A 23,903-nucleotide genomic window follows, 5' to 3' on the forward strand; every position below is an offset into this window, starting at 1 on the left:
CCTGGGACAAGACAACATGTGAGGAATGAAGACCAGAGGGGAAGGCAGAGATGAAGCTGAACTCTATTCCCCTGCCTTTTTGGTAACAATAATGTAAACTTGTGTAATGTGTAACTGTAAATATTGTAATTCTTGTTTAGTCTATAAGTGTAATCATTTATGTAGAACAATCAATTGATTTATTTTACAATACATCACTTTACTATACGCTCATTGGTGTGGATTCATTGTCTACTTGCTCAAAAGAACCAGAAACCCTTGTAAGTGGGTTGAGGTATATTATTAATATTGATATAATATTATTAATAATGATATAATACAATATATATATAAACTTATAGTTAGACTTTTCAATTAAAGTAGTAGTCAATTAAAATAAAAAGACCAAGTAGTACAGAATACAGAATTCCTTTTTAGTCCAGAAAATTATACAATATAGTACCTAGGATTCTTATATATTACGGGAAGTGATCAGTGTAAAATTAAAAACTGGATACTTACATTACAAAATAAAATGTTTCTGATATATTTAGTTAGGCAAAAATGTAATGTATAAAGGCTGGAGTGACTGGATGTGTAACATAATAGCCAGAACACTACTTCCTGCTTTGCAGCTCTCTTAGTTTCCATTGATTGGTTACCAAGCAGTAACCAATCAGAGACTTGAGGGGGGCCACATGGGTCATATCTGTTGCTTTTGAATCTGAGCTGAATGCTGAGGATCAATTGCAAACTCACTGAACAGTTATGTCCCATGTGGCCCCCCTTATAGTCACTGACTAACTCAGAGTTAGAGAGCTGAAAAGCAGGAAGTAGTGTTCTGGCTATTATGTTACACATCCAGTCACACCATCCTTTACACATAAAATTTTTGCCTAACTAACTATATTAGAAACGTTTTTTTTATTTTGCACAGCCTATCTATTTACCCAGTTTTCATTTTTACACTGAACTGTTCCTTTAAGTATTTACTGCATTTTGTTGTAGATGTATTTGTGTGGGGGCTAAACCTACAGTTCATATTAGGAAAAATGTAACTGCTTTAGTAGAAATCAAGTAAGCACATTCTGTTGATCAGCATTTTCTCAGTATGATGATTTACTAGTATAAATAATTTGATGAGTAGGATTGTGTGTCACTGCAACAGTATTTGAAAGATGAGGCTGCGGCTTTTGGTCTTCTGACTCCATTTGCTTTACCACATTTTGATTATGCTGAGAGGACAATTCACAGTGATTTTTCTTACAATTGTGACTGCTGAAAATCTTCCTTATTTAACTTGTCAATCTGCTGGGCCTGGTTGGGCAACTCCTTCTTTAACTCTTCAGTCTTCTGAGTCTTGTTGGACATCTCTTTCTTTAAATCTTCAATATGTTGAGTCTGGTTGGACATCTCTTTCTTTAAATCTTCAATATGTTGAGTCTTGTTGGACATCTCTTTCTTTAAATTTTCAATATGTTGAGTCTGGTTGGACATCTCTTTCTTTAAATCTTCAATATGTTGAGTCTTGTTGGACATCTCTTTCTTTAAATTTTCAATATGTTGAGTCTGGTTGGACATCTCTTTCTTTAAATCTTCAATATGTTGAGTCTGGTTGGACATCTCTTTCTTTAAATCTTCAATATGTTGAGTCTTGTTGGACATCTCTTTCTTTAAATCTACAATATGTTGAGTCTGGTTGGACATCCCATTCTTTAAATCTTTAATCTGCTGGGTCTGGTTGGACATCTCTTTCTTTAAATCTTCTAACATCAGTTGTTGAGCAGAAACACATTCTGCGGCTACAGGAGACATCCTAGGTTGTGCTCTGTTCTCTGTAAAATCACCTATGAAAGGAAAGGATGACAAGTGAAGAATATTAGCTACCATTTATGAAAATGCAAGCAAATCTTGAGAGATCTACTTTGTCCACATGACTGGAATTTGTTGCTCTAACTAAGCAATAAAATGAATGATGTTTGATTACAATTACTGGTCCAGTGGAAACATTGCCCATGTTACTGCATCATCCATCCAGGTACAGGAAGTTGTTAGTGCAAAGAAAATGGGAAGGGAGAGACATGAAGGAAAATAAAGACTGGTGACTTCCTTTGTCTAAAAGAAGCTCATAATATCTCATTTTTTCTCAACATGTAAAACCAACCTCATTTATTTGGCTCTCTTGCCAAGGACCTTTTGATCTTTATATAATTCTCACTTAACTTTTCACAGATTTTGTTTTTAATGTTAAACATGTTAATTTAATTCAACAGAATTAGATATTTGGTTTAATAAACAGCAACATCAGTTTGAATCAGCCAGAATTAATCAATCCAAAGCATTCACCAACATATCTGCCTCAAGGAGTGGTAGGTGAATTGTTTTATTAAAGGTTAAGTAAACCTTAAAAATAAGTTCATGTAAATTGAATGAGGGGGCTATTCTAAGCACTTTTGCAATGTACATTCATTATTTATTTTGTTTCTATTCCAAGATATTAAAGAATACATGTACTATTAATATGAATGAATTTTGTTACAACAGCGCCACCTGCTGGTCATTTTCCGACCAGTCTGACGATCAAATAGTAATAGAAAGAAAGAGGCTGCTCTGATGTTCTTCTGCTTAGGAATAAAAATAGAAACCTTTCTCAAATATTTCCTAAGCAGAAGAACATCAAAGCAGCCTCTTTCTTTCTCCTGACAACTTCCTTGACTACTTGGTGGTCAGACTGATGGGAAACTGACCAGCAGGTGGCGCTGTTGTAACAAAATTCATTCAAATTAACAGTACATGTATCCTTTATATCTTGGAATCTAAAATAATTAATTATGAATGTACATTGCAAAAGTGCTTAGAATAGCACCCTTGTTAATTTTATATTCACTTATTTTAAAGGTTTACTTATCCTTTAAGGGAGAAAATGGTAATAAAAGGATAGAAATCTTGTATACTGTTTGATGAGTGGGATTTTACTGAAATGATAAAATATAAAAATAAAGTAAATATGTATGATATATACAGATATATAAATACTGTGTATATATTAATTATAATCAGTTTAAAAAACATTTTGATTCTTAGAATTATTCAACGCATTTGTTGCCTTTTAGGGTAAGGACACCTTAGATTGTGGGTGTTTTGTTATACTGGGCATTTTATAGCTTGAAAATGCTCCCCACTGACTTGTGCGTTTTCATTTTTTAAAGTGGGAACTTCAGAAGTCCTAACTATTAAAGATTTTTGTGTTAAAAATTTTTCCCAACCATTTGAGGGGCATGCCACATTTGTTTTATGGTGGGCTCATGTCTAGGACATTAGAGGATCTCTTTTGTCTTTGTTTTGCTTCCTTGGACATTTGTAATAATAAGTGGCCACTTCAAGCATTTGCACCAACATCTCTAATAAAGACGTATATACGACCTATATGTACCCGTCCTATTCAAATTGACCTAAGCGTAAACTAAAGAAGTTTCGCTAGGCAAGAATGAACACTAGCAAAAGTTTGCTATTAAATGTGCGCGCTGATGAATTAACGCTAGTGAAACTTCGCCAGTGTTCAACTACAGAGACACAACTTTAGTGTAGTTAATTAGTGTAGTGGCAATGAATTTGCGCCTAACTAAGTGATGCGAAGTGTGGCTGATCATTCGCTGGTGTAAAGTCGCCCTTTAGTGAATTATTTTAGTCTCATTACTATGGAAGAATATCACTTAAAATATACATTTATACTGGTAATTGCTGCATTAAGACTTCACACTGTCACGGTCGGCACCCAACACCAGAACATATGCCAAGCACCCTGGTCTCGGCTCGTACTTCACCTGTAGTGTGACCACCTTTGGCCTCGGGAGGAGCCCTCAGCTACTTGGATGCCACCTGGACTTAAACGAGAGGTGCAAGGCTAGATGTTCTGGATAGGCAGAGGGGCACAACTGTTAGCGAGAGTCTTTGGGCAGAAGGTCGTAGTACAAGGCGTTAGGCAATAGAGTAGTCAGATCAGGCCGGGTCGGGGCAGGCAGAGAGTAAACGTAGTTAGGCAGGCAAGGGTCAAACCAGGAAGTCAATCAGAAGGGTTAAAGCAGAAGAGATAGTCAGTATTCAGGCAGGGGTCAGGATCCAGAAGTCAGAATAGTCAAAAGTCAGGCAGGGGTCACAACAGGAATCAATACAGGTTCAAAAACAGGATAGCAAACTCACAGAAGCACCAGGAACAAACTCCTATCACGGGCACTGAATTACACACTGAAGTCCCTTTAAATACTATTTGAATTTCGCGCCACAGCGCACTGACGTCATCACGTCAGTGCGCATGCGATACAAACCAGGAAGAGGTTCGTGTGCGCGCCCTAAGAGACCGGCGCCTGCGGTGGAACGGTTCGGTGCGGCGGGCGTCCCCGCCGAGGGGGCGGCTGGCGTCCCTGCTGTCCCCCCACTAGACCACCAGGGTGAGTGGGCACTATTACACACACCCAGTGAAATAATGTATTTTTGCTATGTCTGTTGTGATACAATATTAGAATGATTTTGCTCAGTTCACATACATTTTCTGTTCTGTTTCCCTTGAAACATTGAATATATAAAAGTGAGGGAGTGGTGGGAAATCCTGTAAACCATATTTCATGTACTTACAGCTGGTCTCCAAGATTTGCTTGAGTTTTTCTAGTTTGCTATACACAGTGTCAGATGTATTAATTCTAGCCTTTTCTGTTTCACTGAAGAGAAGAAGTTCTTGTGAAAATTGCTCAATGCTTTTCTGTTCATGGAGTATGTTCCTCTTCACCTCAGCACTGCTATCTTTCAAGTCATCAATGACCACAATGACTTTCTTCTTGCCTACAAGCCCAGTAAGAAAAAATAGTCATAAATGTCAATGGAAATGAGATAACTTTAAAAGTTATCTCAGGAAACATTTCATATCATATACCATATCTAATAATGATTTGTGTTCTGCCTGGATCTATAAAAACTAACCTGAAAAAAACTCAACATATTCATTGGCAACTTGATTGCAAGTGAGAGGAAAACAACTTCAGGTAAATGTCTATTACTTATGTGGAATTGAATAAATTAGAGGGTGATGATTCAATAACTTAATTATTAACTGGTCCTCTGTAATTAAAGCTACAACTTCACACATTTGGCATAGTGACATATGGAGGGGTATTTACTAAAACTCAAATTTATCAAATTTTTTATTAAAACAAAGTCGACCTAACTCCCATTCACAAATTTAACAAACAAATCATTAAACAGAATATCGGCTCCAAAAAGTCAGTGCGAAAAAACATTGTGACGAAATCGTGCGTCAGTTCAAATTGGGCGGATTTTTCATATTGTTGTTCTGAAAACTCGACTTTATCGAATTGTCGCCATGACAACTCAAACCAGTGAAGATCACAATGTCATGAAACATCTTCAGGGACATTGACTTCTACATGACCTCAAGTGATTTGAGATGGAGTATTTTGGAAATCAGATTTTTTTTGAAAATTTGAGGTTTAATAAATGGGCCCCATGGAGTCACTTGAATTGTTCACAGCTTGTAATGCAATTCACATACAGCCAAAAACATATAATACCCGGCACTTCTGCTAGTCCTGACTCCACCATTGAAACCATGTAGCACAATGCCTTGCAAACATATGTGATAATCCTTCACAAGTCAGTTGATCACATGCCTTGCACTAGGCTGAAAATGTCCCATGCCCATTCATTATAACCTATTGCTGAAATAATTAGAACATACATTGTCACTCACCAAAGCTCTGAAATAAAGTCTTCAGCTCTCTGTCATACAAGGAGTCAGGCACACCAATAATATTTAAACGTCCATGGTTTTGTGAATGATACAGAATGGCAAATGTGCAGTTATTCACAGCAGAAAGAAAATGGGAAACATCATTAGATATTTCCACAGCATGGACCTCCTTCACTAGGCTCCCAAATGCCTTACTTTCCAGCTTGACCACAAGCCATTTATAATTAATCTTTGCGCATCTAGAGAAGACACCAACTGAATGCTTTTGTGAACATGGAATGTCCAGCTTTAGATTCTTCCTGCTGGACTCTAGAGATGCACCATCATCTGACTGAAATAAAAGACGTTCAAGGAGAAAACTTTCAATGATTTGTTTCCAAAGGATTATCATTTTTATTATCATCCTGCTAATTAGTAAATCTTCTGGGCCCCCTATGCCACCTGAACAACATTTACACATTGTACCAAAGTATTGAGACATTTACCAAAAGTTGAGACATTTATGAGACCTATATCAATACCATATGCCCGAAATGGTACTGATAAACTTAGGACTGATCCAGGCTGAATGTTGGCCTGGGAGAGTTCTGATGAAAGTTGCTCTCTGGTTGGAAAGTATCTTCCCCCCAAGCATTCCCTAGCTTTAGCTTCCAAATGATATGCAAAACTAAGGGGTGTTCCTAGAGACACCCAACTGTGAAGCATTGCGTTGCATTATTTTGCACTTTATTTTAGAAGTCCTATTTACAAAGTAAAGTGCAAAGTGCTATATCATCAGACTGTCATGTTTTCTCAACTTTTTTACCCTGCCTTTTAGTTTGCACCCTTGGTATAGGTCAGAGCACAAAGATCTGAGCTTCTCCCATGACTACTGCACTGCCAGCATCTACAACTCTGTATTTATGAGAGGCAGGATGGGGACGGCAAGTAGGCATTCTCTATTCTGCCCTCTAACTTACTCAACATTCAAACGAACAATGTAGGGAGCCCTGGATAGGGACAGCCTGATAGTGCTATGCTCTGTACTTTGTACCTGATTTTTAAAGTGCTTTGTAAATAAACACTAACTGATTGAATTTGTGCCCCTCAGTGCCCCTATACACTAGAATAAACTGGGCCCAGTAATGAACTTTAAAGTCAATTCTTTAGCAACATCACCTACATTTTCCTCATCCAAGTTCCTGCTTATTTCCTCAAACACATTAGTATCATGTGTCCTTCAAAGCCATTTGAATTACCTATTATCATATACCAGAATTTATTACTATACTTACTGAGTGAGTTTGTTTGGAGCGGCCATGATTTTTAGCTGGAAAATTTCCCATTGAGCTTTGATGTTTCACTTTAAGAGAAAAAACAGCAGAATGCACATAAACTAGTGCCAGAAGCATATTTGGCAGTATGAATGATATTAATATAGATACTAATACTTCTCAGGTGCTTGAAAGATGCTTGAACATCCCAGTTAGGCTGCATGAGTTAGCCCTGGATCACTGCAACTTGCCTTCTATAGGCTGTTTCAATTATTCAATTAATTCAAATTATATATATATATATATATATATATATATATATATATATATATATATATATATATATGTAATATCTCTTGGGTTCATTGCATGTTAGTAGCTTCCAAAAACCCAGCAACATTGTTTATTAAAGTGTTTTGCCTTCAAATGTAATGTTGTAGACATTGCACAGAACCTCCAGATAAAGTCAAGGGAATCCATGTGGAATAACTACAAACATGCCATGTCTCTTGATGTATTTAATGTTTAATCAGAAAGTTAATTGTGTTTTGTTTTTAAACAAATCAACCCCTGTGTTACCTCTGTTCAGAAGCTGAGAAATGGCATCAATCTGGGATAGAAAGTCACTTTGTTTATCCTTATTTGCAATTAGAAGGAGAAGAGATGAACAATCTTTAATGCTGGGCTGGGTTCTTAGGATTCTTTCTTTTTCCTCTACTTTGGCATGGTCTAAATCATCCAACACAACCATAACATTCTCCTTGTCTGTGCAACACATAACAGTGAAGACCATACATTAAAATGTGGGTATTTCTGTGGAACAAAAAGCTCACACATGAAACACTGGAAAGAGACTGACCAATTTTAAAATGTTAAGGCAATTCATGCAGCAAATAGAAATTACCCTTTGACTTGGTGATACAAATGATGATGAGTACAATGCACATTTAAGCAGGTGTGAGAATACAGTAAGAAATGAAAACCGAATTACAGCCATAAAACAACATATGAATAGCTGTTTTAAGCTATAATTCAAGGACTGCTGAATCATTTTCATGCCCAGTCAAACTTACAGTGAGCTCAGGAGAGAAAAAAGGAAAGTGGGGTACATTACACCAGGCATAGAACAGACCATGAATGGCTCAAGGTTAATGCAATTAGTAAAAAAGACATGTTAAAAAGGAGAAATAGATGGTATTTTTAAACAGGTCCAAGGGAACCACTAATCATATCCCTTTTACCCCATTGTACACAGGATTGAAGCCAAGCTTTGGATTGTTGATTTGTGTTGGGATTTTGGTGGAGCCTACAGGTTAGTAAACATGCAAGAAAACTGAAGAAAGGGCTTGCCGGTATTACTCAGTGTGTTTCTTGTCACATGTATGTGGTGTTGAAGAAGTTCCATGCAGTATTTACATGTGAAAGATGCAGGTGTGTTTTCATCTTGGAATGTGAACTGCACACTCTAAGGGGGGAACTTGCAGCACTAAGGGAGGGGGCAAACATAGGGTAATCAGTCACAAAGACCCTTCATGCCCTGCTTGCCTGGTGCTAGGGTTTGGCATGTGGTGGAATGAGTGGATAGATTATTGGGAGGGGCTTGGGAAGACCCAGCAGTCTTGGTACACATATGTACCAATGACAATGTTAGAGAAGGGGGCTAGTCATCAAAAATGATTTTGAACAACTAGGTGTAAAGTTGAGGGCGAGGACTTCCAAGATAATTTTATCAGAGATATTACCTGAGCCACGAGCAACATTAAGAAGACAGCAGGAGCTTAGGGAGATCAATGCATGGCTGAGAGATTGGTGTAGGGAGGAGGGTTTTGGGTTTCTGGAGAACTGGGCTGGTTTCTCAATTGGCTACAGGCTCTTTGCCAGTGCACTCGTGGCATGCAGGGTGTGTGTGGGCGTGTGACCGTGAGGCCGCCCAAACGAACCGCGCAACCTAGGGGCGCCCGCCCAAGAAATCCGGGCTTGTGGCTAGAGGGTTGGAGGAGATTTAAACAAGGCATGTGGGGGAAGGATGCAGTAAAGGATTCCGTGGAAGACAGTTTAGTGGGCATAGGAAGGGAAAATAGGGAAGGATATTTGGTTGGGGGTACTGTTAAGGGCAGGGAGGACCACATGTTGTATTTACAAAACTCTCATGCTGGTTCCAGTATTAAATGTATCATATGTTTTGCAAATGCAGGGAGTCTGAATGGTAAAATGGGAGAGCTGCAGGTGCTTGAGGGAAAAATATTATGTCAATGGTGTTGTCGAAACATGGCTGAATGAGTCGCATGACTGGGCAGTTAATATCAGCAGCTATACTTTGTTTCGGTGGGACAGAGGCAATCGAAACGGAGGAGGGGTATGTCTGTTTGGCAGGATTTAAAATCGAATATAAAAGATAAGATGATGTTAAAAAACAAGGGGGCCGAAGGCTTCTGGGTGGAGCTTTTCACTGATAAAGAGTCCAGCAAATTAAATGAAACATGCTATAGACCCCCTATTGTAAGTAAGGTGATGCTCCTGATGCAAATAGAGAAGGCTGCTTTTTGGGGAAAGTAATAATAATGGTGGATTTAAATTACCTAAATATTAATTGGAGCAACATTACTGACAAGACATTTAATGGGAACAAGTTTAAAATTTTATGGCACAGGTCGTTGGGGGGCCAACCAGAAAAATTGCTATTCTGGATCTAGTGATCACTAATGACCCAGAACCTATAGCAAATTTGCAAGTAATTGAACCCCTGGGTAATAGTGACCATAATGTTATATCATTTAATGTCTGGTGCAAAAAACAACAAAAACCCTGAATTTCAGAAAAGCTAATTTTAGCGCCTTAAGGGCTGCCCTTCAAAGCATAGATTGGGGCATTATGTTTTCTGCTAATAACAGAAATGGTTGTCATTTAATGACATTAAATCATTACTATTCTCAATGTATTCCCGTAAGAAGTAAATGTAGAAGCACCAAGAACCACCCTTGGCTTAATATAGAAGTAAGAAGTTAATAAGAATGATTTGTCTGTGGGGACAAAAGCTGCATTCAATGAATATAAACACTATCATAAAACAGCAATTCAGAAGGCAAAGATTGGAAATGAAGAGTGCATAGCGGCAGAGGCTAAGACTAACTCCAAAAGTTTTTTAAGTATATTAATAGTAAAAATATGCGTGTTGAGAGTGTTGCTCCTTTAAATAATGGTACCAGTATGGTTGTAACAGATACAGAAAAGGCAAATAATTTTTTTTCTTCAGTGTATACAATAGAGGAGTCAGAGTTCCCAGATTTACTTCATAGCTGCACTGAGTTCAATCTAGTCAGTGGCTGACTCAGGATATGATTCAAAAAGCTGTACAAAAGATGAATGAGAACGAGGTGCCAGGGCCATATGGAATACATCCTCGGGTTCTAAGAAAGCTTAGTTCAGTTTTAGACTGGACTCAATTTCTTTTGGTATGGTACCTATGGATTGGAGGAAAGATGATGTAATTCCTATATTTAAAAAGGGTTTACGATCTCAGCCTGGCAATTATAGGTCAGTAAATTTGACATCTGCGGTGGGCAAATCATTTGAAGGCTTGTTAAGGGATTACATTCAAAATTTTGTCTTAATGAATGGCATTATCAGCTGCAATCAGCATGGCTTTTTGAAGGATAGGTCGTGTCAGACAAATATGCTTTTTACAATGAGGTAAGTTAGATGCTGGATAGCGAAGGAGCTGTAGATCTATTTGGATTTTGCCAAAGTGTTTGCTACAGTGCCCCACAAATGACTGCTTTCTAATTTAAGGGCTGTTGGGCTTGGATAGGAAACTGGCTACAGGATCGGGTACAGAGGGTGGTTGTTAATGGTACATTCTCTACTTAGAGTAAGGTTCATAGTGGGGTCCCTCAGGGCTCGGTATTGGGTCCACTTTTATTTAACTTGTTCATTAATGACTTAGAGGAGGGTATTATAAGTAATGTATCAGTGTTTGCAGAAGACAAAAAAACTATCCAGCCCAATTAATTCCATCCAGGATATGACATCCTTGCAACATGATCTTGACAAACTGGCAATCTGGGCAGCTAAGTGGCAAATCAGATTCAATGTTGATAAATGTAAAGTCATGCACCTGGGATGTAAAAATATCCAAGCTACTTATACCCTAAATTGAACTGCATTAGGCAAATCCATAATGGAAAAGGACCTTGGAGCCCTTGTAGATAATAAACTTGGCTGTAGCAAGCAGCTACAAGGCAAACAAGGCCTTTAGCTGTATTAATGCAGGCATTGATTTGCGGGAGGAGGGGGTTATTCTTCCAAAGTACAGAATGCTGGTAAGGCCCCATCTAGAATATGCCATACAGTTTTGGTCTCCTGCACTCGAACATTATTGAATTAGAGAAGGTCCAGAGAAGGGCAAATAAGCTGGTAAAAGGTATGGAAAATCTTAGCTATGAGGAAAGGCTGGCCAAGTTGGGTTGTTCACACTGGATATAAATATAAATATACTGTATATATGCTTTATTTACCAGTAGGTCTTTCCAGCTAACAAGAGAGCACCCATTTCAATCAGAAGAAAGGAGGTTCTGTCTAAAGATGTGGAATTCTCTCCCTGAATTAGTTGTGCTGGCTGACACATTAGATAGCTTTAAAAAGGGGTTGGATGGCTTTTTAGCAAGTGAGGGAATACAGAGTTATGAAAGATAGTTCATAGTACAAGTTGATCCAGGGACTAGTCCGATTGCCATCTTGGAGTCAGGAAGGAATTTTCCCCCCTCTGAGGCAAATTGGAGAAACTTCAGATGGGGTGTTCTGCCTTCCTCTGGATCAACTGGCAATTAGATATTATATATAGACTTAAAAGTTTAAACTTGATGAACATGTGTGTATTTTCAACTTAACTTGCTATGTTACTATGAGTAATTTATTTTTTTGTTGATGGTGATATTGCTTAAACAAAAAAAGCTGGATTTTCGAATAAACCATCCCATGTATTGCATTTCTCCTGTGGTGATAGCCACATTCAAGGAGGTCTTTGAAGAGTAATACATAAAATGTTTTTAAATAAATTTTGATGATTTGCTAATTTATGATTTTTTTACATCCCCACCCCACTCATGTAATTTACTGGGAGGGGGGGGCAATTTAACATGTTGGCAGTGTGAGTCTGGTAAGAACAGCATTTCCCCTGACCAAACCGAATTGGTATAGAGCAGGCATTGAAAGAACAATCTTCCAAACAGATGTGTAAAATCCCAATTTTTTTTATTTAGGTAAAAATAGAAGTAGCTGTATGTGTTTTGTATTCTAAAAACATTATGGGGTTATTTACTAAACCTCATTTTTTTCTGGTCGTGGTTTATTGGGCAAAACCTAAAATTGTTAGAGGGAAAAAAAAACTTGAATTTTTAGAGATTTATTATCCCCATAAAATGGTAAAAATCTGAATACGAAAACCCGCCATCTCAAACCTGTCGAGGTCATGTAGTCAATGGCAGATATCCCTTTTACAATTTGAAGATATTTTGATCTGCACTGGGTTTCGTCCGATAATAAGAAAAATTCGGGGTTTCTGTCAATAATCTGAAAAAATCGAGCATTTGAGCGTCATATCCGAAAAATTCATATGATTAGAGTTTAACTTATCGAGTCTTTTTCCGACCCAACTTTTTCACCTTATATTAATAATTTAATAAATTCATGGATGGGTGTTTCGTCGAGTTTGGTTTAATAAAAAATTAGATAAATTTGAGTTTTAGCAAATAACCCCCTTAAGCATAGCCATATTTTTAGAACATGAAACACTTAAGGTTACCTCTATGTGTACCTAAATAAAGTATTTTTGGATTTCAAAAGTCTGTTTTTGAGATTGTTCTTTGAGCGCCTGGTTTACACTAATATGGTTAGATCCACTCCCCTAGCTGAAGGCTCAGGGCAGTGCACCTGGGCCTTTTCTAGAACCTCCTGTACCATTTAATTTCAGAATTTCCACTGACACCTGAAGTTAGTCTACACAGAAATAGTGTGGCCTGGACTGAGCTTATGTGAAATCAAGTTGTAGATATTCAGCAAGAGCCTCAGGTCCTCAAGATGTTTGCCTGATGTTGTTAGCAACCAGAAATGCAATAGGAAGGTCCAAGATTATGGCCAGGACTAGAGATCACAGCAAAATGTCAGAAGTAAACAGGAAAATAATGTTAATAGCTTGGCACATTGAATACACAGTAATAAAAAATGGGCTACGGATGGGATGACACTAAAGAGCCGCTAGTGAACCATAAAAACTTTACTGGATCCATGGAAAACAACTTGCATAATTCTTAGCTGGATTCAGAATTTCTAGAAGAAAAAATGCAAAGATAGCAAGTTTGTTTTCCTTTTGATCTATGTACAGTAGTATTATAGTAAGGAAATGTGATCCCACCTAGACATTGGGACATATAGGAAAGTTCCTTGTCATACAATGAGCCTTCCACATCAGTAATGTTGATCCGTCCATGTTTCAGACTGTGGTATAAGATCCCAATAGAATATCGCTTCACTTCTTTCTTCCACTCATCTGAGTTCTCGTTAGTGATTGGAAGATACTTCACCTCTGACACAAGCTCAGATAAATGTGAAGTAAGCATATCTATCATCCACTGAAACTGATCCTGTGGGCATCGGGAGCTGATACCTACTATCTTTCTTGAACTGCATGAAAATAAATGATTTAGTTAGAGAATTGTAACATGGGGCTTGACCAGCAAAAGTGTAAAATAACCCCTGCTTTAGACCGTATAAGGTTGGATAAGTCTAAGGGCATGTTGTAAAAGATCTTTTAGATTTTATTTCCTGCCAAATTAGTTAAGATACTCATCATGTCTCATTATTGAGCTCCCCTGCACTCACCACCCTGGCAATTATGGACCAACTTGGCTCTCTTCCCTTCTCATGTTTAGTTTAATACTATACAATGTATGACCAACCCCCACAGCCCCACAGTATGATTGAATCTTCTTAGCAATTTACGGAGCACCAGGAGTGGTGTATTAAAAAATGTATAAACTTTAATAATCCATGTTAAAAGGTAGTTCAGCATACATATTCCCGGATCATACGCATTTTGTGGTGTCTCGCCACTTCTTCAGAAGCGATCACCTGATCCCACTGCGTACCTTAGATTAAATACCTATTAACCCCACCCATAAAAACATTAACCATTACACATCACCACGGATTCCATCCTATGTTATATTCTGTAAGGCATGTATGTTAATTGGAAACAATTACTTTCAGTTACAAAATTACAACATCTAGTACATTCATAGATAATAAATTATCTATAGTTCCAATTATATCAACGCTACACGGAAATCTACAGTACAGCACAGCAAATTAGAATAAATCAAATAATCAATACATTTATGCTGGCTAATAAATGCTCATCAAACTAACTAATAATAACAAGTTAATTCCCAATCTCTATTCAATCCTCCTTCACATTCCAGAGTTTTTAACCGGTAAATCCAATATGACTCTTTCCTAGTTATCTTTTATCATGTTGGATTTGCCGGTTAAAAACTTTGGAATGTGAAGGAGGATTGAATAGAGATTGGGAATTAACTTGTTATTATTAGTTAGTTTGATGAGCATTTATTAGCCAGCTTGATGGTTATTGATTAAGTCGATTAGTACAAAATACATGAATTTATTGATTATTTGATTTATTCTAATTTGCTGTGCTGTACTGTAGATTTCCGTGTAGTGTTGATATAATTGGAACTATAGATAATTTATAATAGGTATTTAATCTAAGGTAATTTAATTTATAATAGGTATTTAATCTAAGGTACGCAGTGGGATCAGATGATCGCTTCTGAAGAAGTGGCGAGATGCCACGAAACGCGTAAAGTGTATGATAATATGTATGCTGACATGCTGAAACTACCTTTTAACCTGGATTATTAAAGTTTATACATTTTTTAATACACCAATCCTGGTGCTCCATAAATTGCTTTTTTTGTCTGATCCGAAGGGGGATGGAAATTACGTGCAGCACTGAGGTGAGTGTGGGAGAGGTGATATGCTCCCCGTATTCGTTGTGATAATATATGTCCCCCTAAAGGGTGACGCACCCTCTCCATAAGGAAGGATTGTCATTTAATTTCATGTTTTTTGTGAGTGATATGATTACCTAACTGCAGCGTGAACAGCAGGAGTTTTCGGAAATCCCAGTACCATGGCGAACAGCAACGCACGCGGCAAGCAGCGTGGATGTTTGCGTAAGCCTCGGACACTAACCCACTGCCAGAGGACCCGGAGGATATGGATCCGAGACTTCTACTTTGGAGTTTGGAACGTGCCATGAAAAAAGAAGTATGCTTGTGGTGGGATGTATGCTCCATTGAAAACTATCTAAAATGTGACGGGGACTTAGGTTATAGAAGTTCCCCGCATTCTCTGGGGTGTCCCCTGAGTTTATTAGCTCTTCGAATTCCATTTTATCAGACTGTTCTGAAAAAATAATGGAACTTATATTATTATTTAACAAACAAGAGATCGGCAGTGTGAAAAAGGATATAAGTTCGCTACAAAATGCTTTAAAATCGTCAATCTTTGAAAATAGTGATACTATTGATCTAGAGAAACTGTCTGTACAAATTAAACAATATGAATACACAGTGAAAACAGTTAAGAGGTATAAATTCCAACGGGATAAATCCGACTATGATAAAGGACAAGTGTATATATGGAGAAATAATGAGAACTTTTTTCCCCTAAAAGATATAAGGGCTATTATGGCAAAAAGCAACAACGGACACCACGCTCTATTTTAAAGTCAGGGAAATCTGTTCAGTTTATGGATGAAGAGGATATGAGACATTCAGCACGCTCGGTTTCCCTGTCTTCTTATTTAATGTCGGAAACAGATTTCTCAGGAAGCGACCAGTACGAGGATCGGGATTATCGAAAACAAGGTCCGCATCGGACAACCATGTCTACACCCAAGAAGGATTTTATGGGAACCCGCTCACAAAGCCAGTCAAAGCGAGACGCAGAGGAGGCCAGAGGGCAAGGTCTGTCCAATCCATTAAACCTTGGAAAGTATCCCAAGGGGAAGAAGAAGAAAACACGCTGGTAAGTTCTAATCTTGAGAGGCGTGCTGATTTTATGATATCAGGACACTATAATGTAGATTCTGCATCAAGCAATGTAAACAACTTTAATACAGGGGAACCACTAGACAAGGAACCTAGTTCACATAGCAATGTAATTAATTTATCCTCACGGGAATTGACTGGAGATGAACTTAGTCTCTTATCACGGGGGTTGAAATATGTGCCTGAATCAAGTGGTAATGCTTTTTCAGCCATATTGGACTTAAATACATTTGTAAGACTTTTAACACTAAAAAGACATTTTGCAGACAAAACATCAATGAATTTGAATCTGAATGGCATTAATATTATTAATATTGATGAAACAGGTGTTTCTTCACATGAGGGATTGGATAATGTCATACTAGAGGAAACGGATAAAGCTTTGTCAACGGATTGGTTGTCGTCTATATGCTATAGACCCCCTAATGTAAGTGACGAGGAGGAGGCTAAGCTCCTGAAGCAAATAGAAAAGGCTGCTAGTTTGGGTAAAGTCATAATAATGAGGGATTTTAATTACCCAGATATTGACTGGAGCAACAGTACAGCCAGATCAGTTAATGGGAACAAGTTTATAAACTTATTGCACGACAATTTTATGGCACAGGTTGTTGAGGAGCCAACCAGAAAAAATGCTATTCTGGATCTAGTGATCTCAAATGACCCAGAACTAATAGCAAATGTGCAAGTCATTGAACCCCTGGGTAATAGTGACCATAATGTTATATCATTTAATGTCTGGTGCAAAAAACAAATATATACTGGGGCAACAAAAACCATGAATTTTGGAAAATCTAATTTTAGTGCCTTGAGGGCTGCCCTACAGAGTATGGATTGGGGCATTAAGTTTTCAGCTAAAAACACAGAACAGAAATGGTTGTCATTTAAAATGATATTAAATCATTACTGTTCTCAATTTATTCCCTTAAGGAGTAAATGTAGAAGCTCTAAGAATCATCCTTTGTGGCTTAATACAGAAGTAAAGAAGTTAATAGGAAAGAAGAGAAAGGCATTTAAAAACTACAAATCTGTTGGGACAGAAGCTGCATTTTATGAATATAAACACTGTAATAAATGTTGTAAATCAGCAATCTGGAGGGCAAAGAAAGGAAATGAAGAGTTAATTGTGGTGGAGGTGAAAACTAACCCTAAAAAGTTTTTAAAATATATTAATAGTAAAAAGATGCAGAAAAGGCAAATGTGCTAAATCAGTTCTTTTCTTCAGTGTATACATTAGAGGAGTCTGAGTTCCCAGGCTCACTTTATAACTGCACTGATGGCTCAGCTCAATCTAGTCAGTGGCTGACTCAGGATATGATTCATAAAGCTTTAATAAAAAATAATGTAAACAAGACTCCAGGGCCTGATGGCATACACCCCCGGGTTCTAAGGGAGCTTAGTTCAGTTTTAGACCAGCCCCTATTTCTGATTTTCTCAGATTCACTTTCATCTGGTATGGTGCCTATGGATTGGAGAAAAGCTGATGTTATTCCAATATTTAAAAAGGGATTACGATCTCAGCCTGGCAATTATAGGCCAGTAAATTTGACATCTGTGGTGGGCAAATTATTTGAAGGCTTGTTAAGGGATCACATTCAAAATTGTGTCCTAGTGAATGACATTATGAGCAGCAATCAGCATGGCTTTATGAAGGATAGGTCATGTCAGACAAATTTGATTGCTTTTTATGATGAGGTAAGTAAGATGCTGGACAGTGGGGGGGCAGTAGATGTGATCTATTTGGATTTTGACAAAGCGTTTGATACTGTGCCCCACAAACTACTGCTTTCTAAACTAAGGTCTGTTGGGCTTCAAGTGCATCAAGGGTAAATAAGGTATTGAACTGTATTAAAGGGGCAGAGATTCATGGGAGGAGGGGTCATTCTTCCACTGTATAGAGCACTGGTAAGGTCCCATCTAGAATATGCCATACAGTTTTGGTCTCCATCACTCAAACAGGACATTATTGTATTAGAGAGGGTACAGAGAAGGGCAACTAAGCTGGTGAAAGTTATGGAAAATCTTAGCTATGAGGAAAGACTGGCCAAATTGGGGATGTTCACGCTGGAGAAGAGGCGCTTAAGGGGAGATATGATAACTATGTATAAATATTTAAGGGGATCATATAATAATCTCGCTAATGCTTTATTTACCAGTAGGTCTTTCCAGCTGACACAAGGTCACCCATTCTGATTAGAAGAAAAGAGGTTCCGCCTAAATATTGGGAAGGGGTTTGTTACAGTGAGAGCTGTGAAGATGTGGAATTGTCTCCCTGAATCAGTGGTACAGGCTGATACATTAGATAGTTATAAGAAGAGGTTGGATGGTGTTTAGCAAGTGAGGGAATACAGGGTTATGGGAGATAGCTCATAGTACAAGTTGATCCAGGGACTAGTCCGATTGCCATTTTGGAGTCAGGAAGGAATTTTTCCTGACTCCCCCTCTGAGGCAAATTGGAGAAACTTCAGATGGGTTTTTTTCCCAACTAGCAGTTAGGCAGATAAAAAAAAAACTAAAAGGTTGAACTTGATGGACGTGTGTCTTTTTTCAACCTTACTTACTATGTTACTATGTTACTATGTATGTTAGATATTTCAGATTGGGTTTCGGAGATACAGGTTTTGGATTTTCCGGATCTAAATACAATAAGCATGATGAATGACCAGATGGATGAAAATATAGCAGAATCAGATAGATCATCTAGAATGATAAGGTCCGGAACAAAGAAACAGGGTCCAAAACGATGTAGAAATCTTACACTGGGAGAGCGCAAGGCACTGCAGAGTCTTAGTGAGGATAAGGGTCTGGTCATTAAGAAAGCAGACAAGGGGGGCTCTGTAGGGGTCCTTGACTCCCCTACTTATGTTTCGGAAGTTATGAGGCAATTATCAGATATGGACATGTATGTGTCCCTGAAGAGTGATCCCACATCTTCCTATATGAAGCAATTAGAAAAGCTATTAGATCATGGGGTCAACCAGGGAGTGTTAACAACATAGAATGCAAAAACCCTGTAATCCCTGTCTTTCATGTTTTATCAAAGGCCCACAAGTCCTTGGAGAGTGTAAAGGGTAGACCAATAGTGGCGAGCATAGGTGCTTTGGGTGATTGATTGGCACAATATGTGGATATTCTGTTACGTCCATTGGTGGAGGCACTTCCTACCCATTTGAAAGATACTACTATGTGTATTAACAAAATACAGGATGTGAAATGGAAACCCACATATTGGTGATTTACTATGGATGTGGTATCATTATATTTATCTACTGATCACAAAGTGGGTGTGAAAGCTATCCAATATTGGTTGGCAAAATGTAATTTAATTTCAGAGGCACAGAGTGATTTTCTTATTCAATCTATTCAATTTTTGTTAGGCACTAACTATTTTATGTTTGATGGTAAATTCTCTAGAAGTGTGAGGTCGCGATGGGGGCAATGTCTGCCCCTACGTATGCCAACTTGGTCATGGGCTGGTTGGAAAGACTCAGCATCTTTGGAGATGGAAATCCATATAGTTCACATATCATACGTTTTTTTCGCTATATCGACACTGTATAGGGATCTGGGAAGGGGAAGAAATATCCTTGTCACAATTTGTACTCTATTGTAACAGTGTGGTAGAAGGGTTTTCCTTTACGTATGAGTCACATTATTGTAATATAGCATTTTTAGATATAACCTTTATGATTCAAGATGATCACATAGAAACAGATTTTTATAGGAAGCCATTAACACTTAATACTTTATTACTTCACAATAGTGCACATCCAGTCAGCTGCTTGAGAGGAATTCCGGTTGGGCAATTTTTACGATTGTGCCGGATTTGCTCTACTTGGCAGTGCTTCCAGACTAGGGCAATGCAATTGTGGGACCAGTTTACTGAAAGAGGCTATAAGGAATCAGACATTAAATCAGCTAATGACAGAGCAGTATTAAGTAACAGGTCCGAATTACTTTCAAATAAAAGGGCAAAGAGAAATAAGTGTGAAAATAATTCCCGTACACTACAGTTTTGTACCACATATAATAAAGGGACTCATTTTGTGGAACGAAGTGTACGGAAACACTGGGATAAATTTTGCAGGACCCCATTCTGATGCAATATCTTGGAAAGAAACCGTCTTTTGTTTATAAAAAAGCGAGAGATTTGGGATCCAAATTATCAAAGAGTGTATTTGATTCTAGAGAGACAACAGACACTAAAAACTGGTTAAAATATTGTGGTAATTATGACTGCGGAAGGACTAGATGTGGATCTTGCCAATATATTAAGAAATCCAAAGAATTTGTATGTACAGTACTAATACGGGCTATTCATTTTCAATAATTTAATTTTCTATCCCAAGGCCTTGTATACCTGGCTACATATGAGTGTGGGTCCCAGTATGTAGGGGAAACAATACGAAGAGCAGGTGTCTGTTTTTAGAGCATTTAGCAGCAGTGGATAGAAAAGATACCAAATCAGCAATAGCTAAACACTTGATAGAGAAGCATGATGGGAAAAAGTGTGTTGTCTTTCAGATCATTGATAAACCTGGCTTTCAAATTAGAACGGGTGACTATGATAAAAGATTACTAGGAAAGAGGCATATTGGATTTACCAGTTAAAAACTTTGGAATGTGAAGGAGGATTGAATAGAGATTGGGAATTAACTTTTTATTATTCGTTAGTTTGATGAGCATTTATTAGCCAGCTTGATGGGTATTGATTAAGTCGATTAGTACAAAATACATGAATTTATTGATTATTTGATTTATCCTAATTTGCTGTGCTGTACTGTAGATTTCCATGTACTGTTCATATAATTGGAACTATAGATAATTTATTACCAATCTATGAATGTACTAGATGTTGTAATTTTGTAACTGAAAGTAATTGTCTCCAATTAACATGCATGCCTTACAGAATTTAACATAGGATGGAATCCGTGGTCAGCACCAGATTTAACTTTTGCGCGCCCCTAGGCCGCGCGGTCCGACCAGGCGGCCGAGCGGTCCTAGCGCCCGCCTTCCCAGCGCGCCGGCGAAAAAACGCCGGCACAGCTGGTGCAGTTGAACGGTGGCTGGGCGGCATGCCGCCCCTATTTCTTTGCCGCCCTAGGCCCGGGCAAATCCAGGCCTGTCCGTGATGATGTGTAATGGTTAATGGTTTTATGGGTGGGGTTAATCTAAGCCAGGTATGCAGTGGGATCAGGTGATCGCTTCTGAAGAAGTGGCGAGATGCCACGAAATGCGTAAAGCGTATGATCCTGGAATATGTATGCTGACATGCTGAAAATACCTTTTAACATGGCTTATTAAAGTTTATACATTTTTTAATACACCACTCCTGGTGCTCCATAAATTGTTTTTTTGTCTATAGATCTGATCCGAAGGGCGACGGAAATTACGTGCAGCACTGAGGTGAGTGTGGGAGAGGTGATATGATCCCCGTATTTGGAGGTATATATCATTGCGAATCTTCTAAGACATTCCAACAAACACACCTTATTTCCTGACCTTCGAAACACCTGACTACTCCCCATACACTGTGTCTTCACAGACTCCACTCTGCCCCTGATGTTTGATTTACTATCACAAAGCCCAGAAATTCTTCTCTGACTGCTTAAATCAGGAGATACCATAGATAGGGCCTATTACTGGAGTTAACTTTAGTGGTGAAAAACAGAGAAGAAAAACCTTTCCTACCTCTCCATGGTCCTTTTCATACTTATCCTGCCGACTGCCTAAGGTTTAGATGATTCAAGTTGTGAGTTCCTTAGTTTGTTAAAATCTCTATCGATTCTCTTTCTTTATTTTTCTTTTCCTCTTCGCTTAGTGCACCGGTTTCTTTTCTGTGGCTGGGCTGCTGAGAATACATAGAATACTTTCACTTCTGTTCAGGAAATAACAGAAATTTCTTTGCCAGAATGGGTGTGTTCTTTACAGGTTGTTTTTTTTAAACATTATTACTATACAGTATTAAATACAAGGCAATAAGGATATGTAAGGAGCAGGAACATAACCCTATGTTTGCCCATAGCCTGTACTATAGGCAAATACAAGTCAATTCACTTGTGCAGTATATTTCTGCTCTCTGGGCTCACACTATTCTGTGTATGTTGATCTACATGGCTGAACTGGGTGGGTATTTAACTAGCAGATCTATCACTGTTATATGGGAAAGTAATCACTGCTCTTTATGCCATTTACAGGAATGGAGCTGGAAAATACTTAGAGGCAAATACTGACTGTAAGATCTGAGAAATACCCCTGAATAGGATCTGATTTGAGAGGCAGCCAGTGTTTGTTTTACATGGGAGCGGTTACTCTAGAGTCAATAGGATGTTGCTAAACTTGAACTTCTTGCTCCACTGAGTATGTTATCAACAGTCCAAAGAACACACTTTTAAAGGCAGACATACAGCAAGATATTGGCCTGGATAAACCCTTTCTTCTTCTCTAAGCCTACTTGGAATCAATTGGTGGACTTTGAAAAATCAAAGTTTTTTTTAAATAAATTTCGATTGGTCTTTTTTATTTCGAATTTCAAAGCTTTTTAAATTCGAAATTTGACCCTTGATAAATCTTCCCCTTACTGTGCAGTATATTGTGGATTTTTATTGGACATAGCAATTTTTAAGACCTACAGTACTTGTCTCAAAATAATGACAACGTTCTATGAAATGCTCTGCATACTGTCAACTTTAAAATGTGCACTTGAAAGTTTTTAGATGGGGGAGCTGCTAAACACCTGTAAAAAAAAGATAATGTTGCCTTATATCTCTATGTGTATTTAGGGCCAAAAAACCCCATTTGTAATCAGAAATTTATTGGAATTATGTAGATTCCAATTTTATATGCTGGTAAATCCCTAGAGAACTTATGCTGTGTAGACAAGCTATGACATAGTGTAGGGGACCCAAACCTTTTTTAGCTGTGCCTCAAAAACATGAGTTCTTATAAACTGTGTACAATTCTGTACAAATATCCTTATGTAAACATTTCTTCTTTAGGACAAAATATTTTTATGTTTTACACATGTAGAGGACTGATACACGTATTCCCCATTTGTAGTGCTGTTCCATAAGGTTTGGCCATAGAAGGGCCCCTTAGTTATACAGGAGTTATTCTCTTCTTCCTGGGTAAAAACATGACCCCTAACTTTCCCAGGTTTGACCACTAGATGGCAGTGTTCAATAATATATAAGCTGAGCACACATGCTCAGGATTCATTTTGTCTGATCCCTTACCTGGGCAGGCATGAAAAGTTTCCAGTGGCACCTAGACACAGTCAGTTCTAGTAAGTTATAGGCTACTCACTTGCATAGATCACTCTAGGAGTGATAGACAGTTAGGACTATTTATTAAAGCAGATGAGGCTCCACCAAGGAGCGTTGAGTTGGACTAAGATCCCAGTTACTAATTGGCCAGAAGTAGGGACTAAGTGTTGAACCAGGATTTAGGGAGATACCCAAGAGTTCCACTTAGGGTAAAGGTTGAAAGCTGGGAGTGCCTCAGTCTACACTGTGTATTCTCTCTCTCTCTCTTACCCTGCAGGGATTTATACTGACCATTGCTGCTGTAAATATGTGCCTATCTACAAATGTTATTTGTTCCTGCTTTGTATTGATAAACTCCTTAGTGGATTGTGTTCTTTAACAAATAAGTTCTATGATTAAGTTATAAAAACCACTGGTGTCAAATAAGTGTGTACTGCATACAATTGTAGTTACATAACACCCTGCCTCTGCACGATGGCGAGGGCTCACCCCCTGAGAATATTACTGTAGGTCTCATCTG

At 38.1% G+C, this 23,903-nt stretch overlaps 1 protein-coding gene and 1 long non-coding RNA gene across 3 annotated transcripts; one reads left to right on the plus strand and one right to left on the minus strand.

Moving 5' to 3' along the window:
• Positions 1-893: 893 nt before the first annotated feature.
• On the minus strand, positions 894-21,992 carry LOC121397873 (golgin subfamily A member 6-like protein 7). Of its 2 annotated transcripts, XM_041575857.1 has the most exons (7): positions 21,810-21,992; positions 13,403-13,671; positions 7,573-7,758; positions 7,015-7,082; positions 5,741-6,071; positions 4,612-4,815; positions 894-1,826 (listed from the first exon to the last, which is right to left on the minus strand). In XM_041575857.1, exons 1-7 carry the CDS (start codon positions 21,827-21,829, stop codon positions 1,243-1,245), a joined length of 1,662 nt encoding a protein of 553 aa, XP_041431791.1. In that variant the 5' UTR covers positions 21,830-21,992; the 3' UTR covers positions 894-1,242. The 2 variants fall into 2 exon arrangements, with proteins under 2 accessions (XP_041431791.1, XP_041431792.1); XM_041575858.1 differs by lacking the exon at positions 13,403-13,671 and having other exon boundaries at positions 21,810-21,991.
• LOC121397875 lies at positions 8,014-23,881 on the plus strand. The gene is made up of 3 exons (XR_005963998.1): positions 8,014-8,305; positions 21,484-21,524; positions 22,316-23,881. It is a non-coding gene; the product is annotated as an uncharacterized LOC121397875 (long non-coding RNA).
• Positions 23,882-23,903: the final 22 nt, after the last annotated feature.

Source organism: Xenopus laevis, chromosome 9_10L (genome assembly GCF_017654675.1).
Source record: "Xenopus laevis strain J_2021 chromosome 9_10L, Xenopus_laevis_v10.1, whole genome shotgun sequence".
NCBI classification, from domain to species: domain Eukaryota; kingdom Metazoa; phylum Chordata; class Amphibia; order Anura; family Pipidae; genus Xenopus; species Xenopus laevis.

Bases quoted from the DNA above. Each gene is read 5' to 3' on its own strand.
- LOC121397873 (XM_041575857.1), bottom strand. From the start codon at position 21,829: ATGAAAAGGACCATGGAGAG. The intron at 13,672-21,809 runs GTAGGAAAGGTT...ATTTTCATGCAG, and splicing joins ATGAAAAGGACCATGGAGAG to TTCAAGAAAGATAGTAGGTA. The intron at 7,759-13,402 runs GTGGGATCACAT...TGTGTTGCACAG, and splicing joins CTATATGTCCCAATGTCTAG to ACAAGGAGAATGTTATGGTT.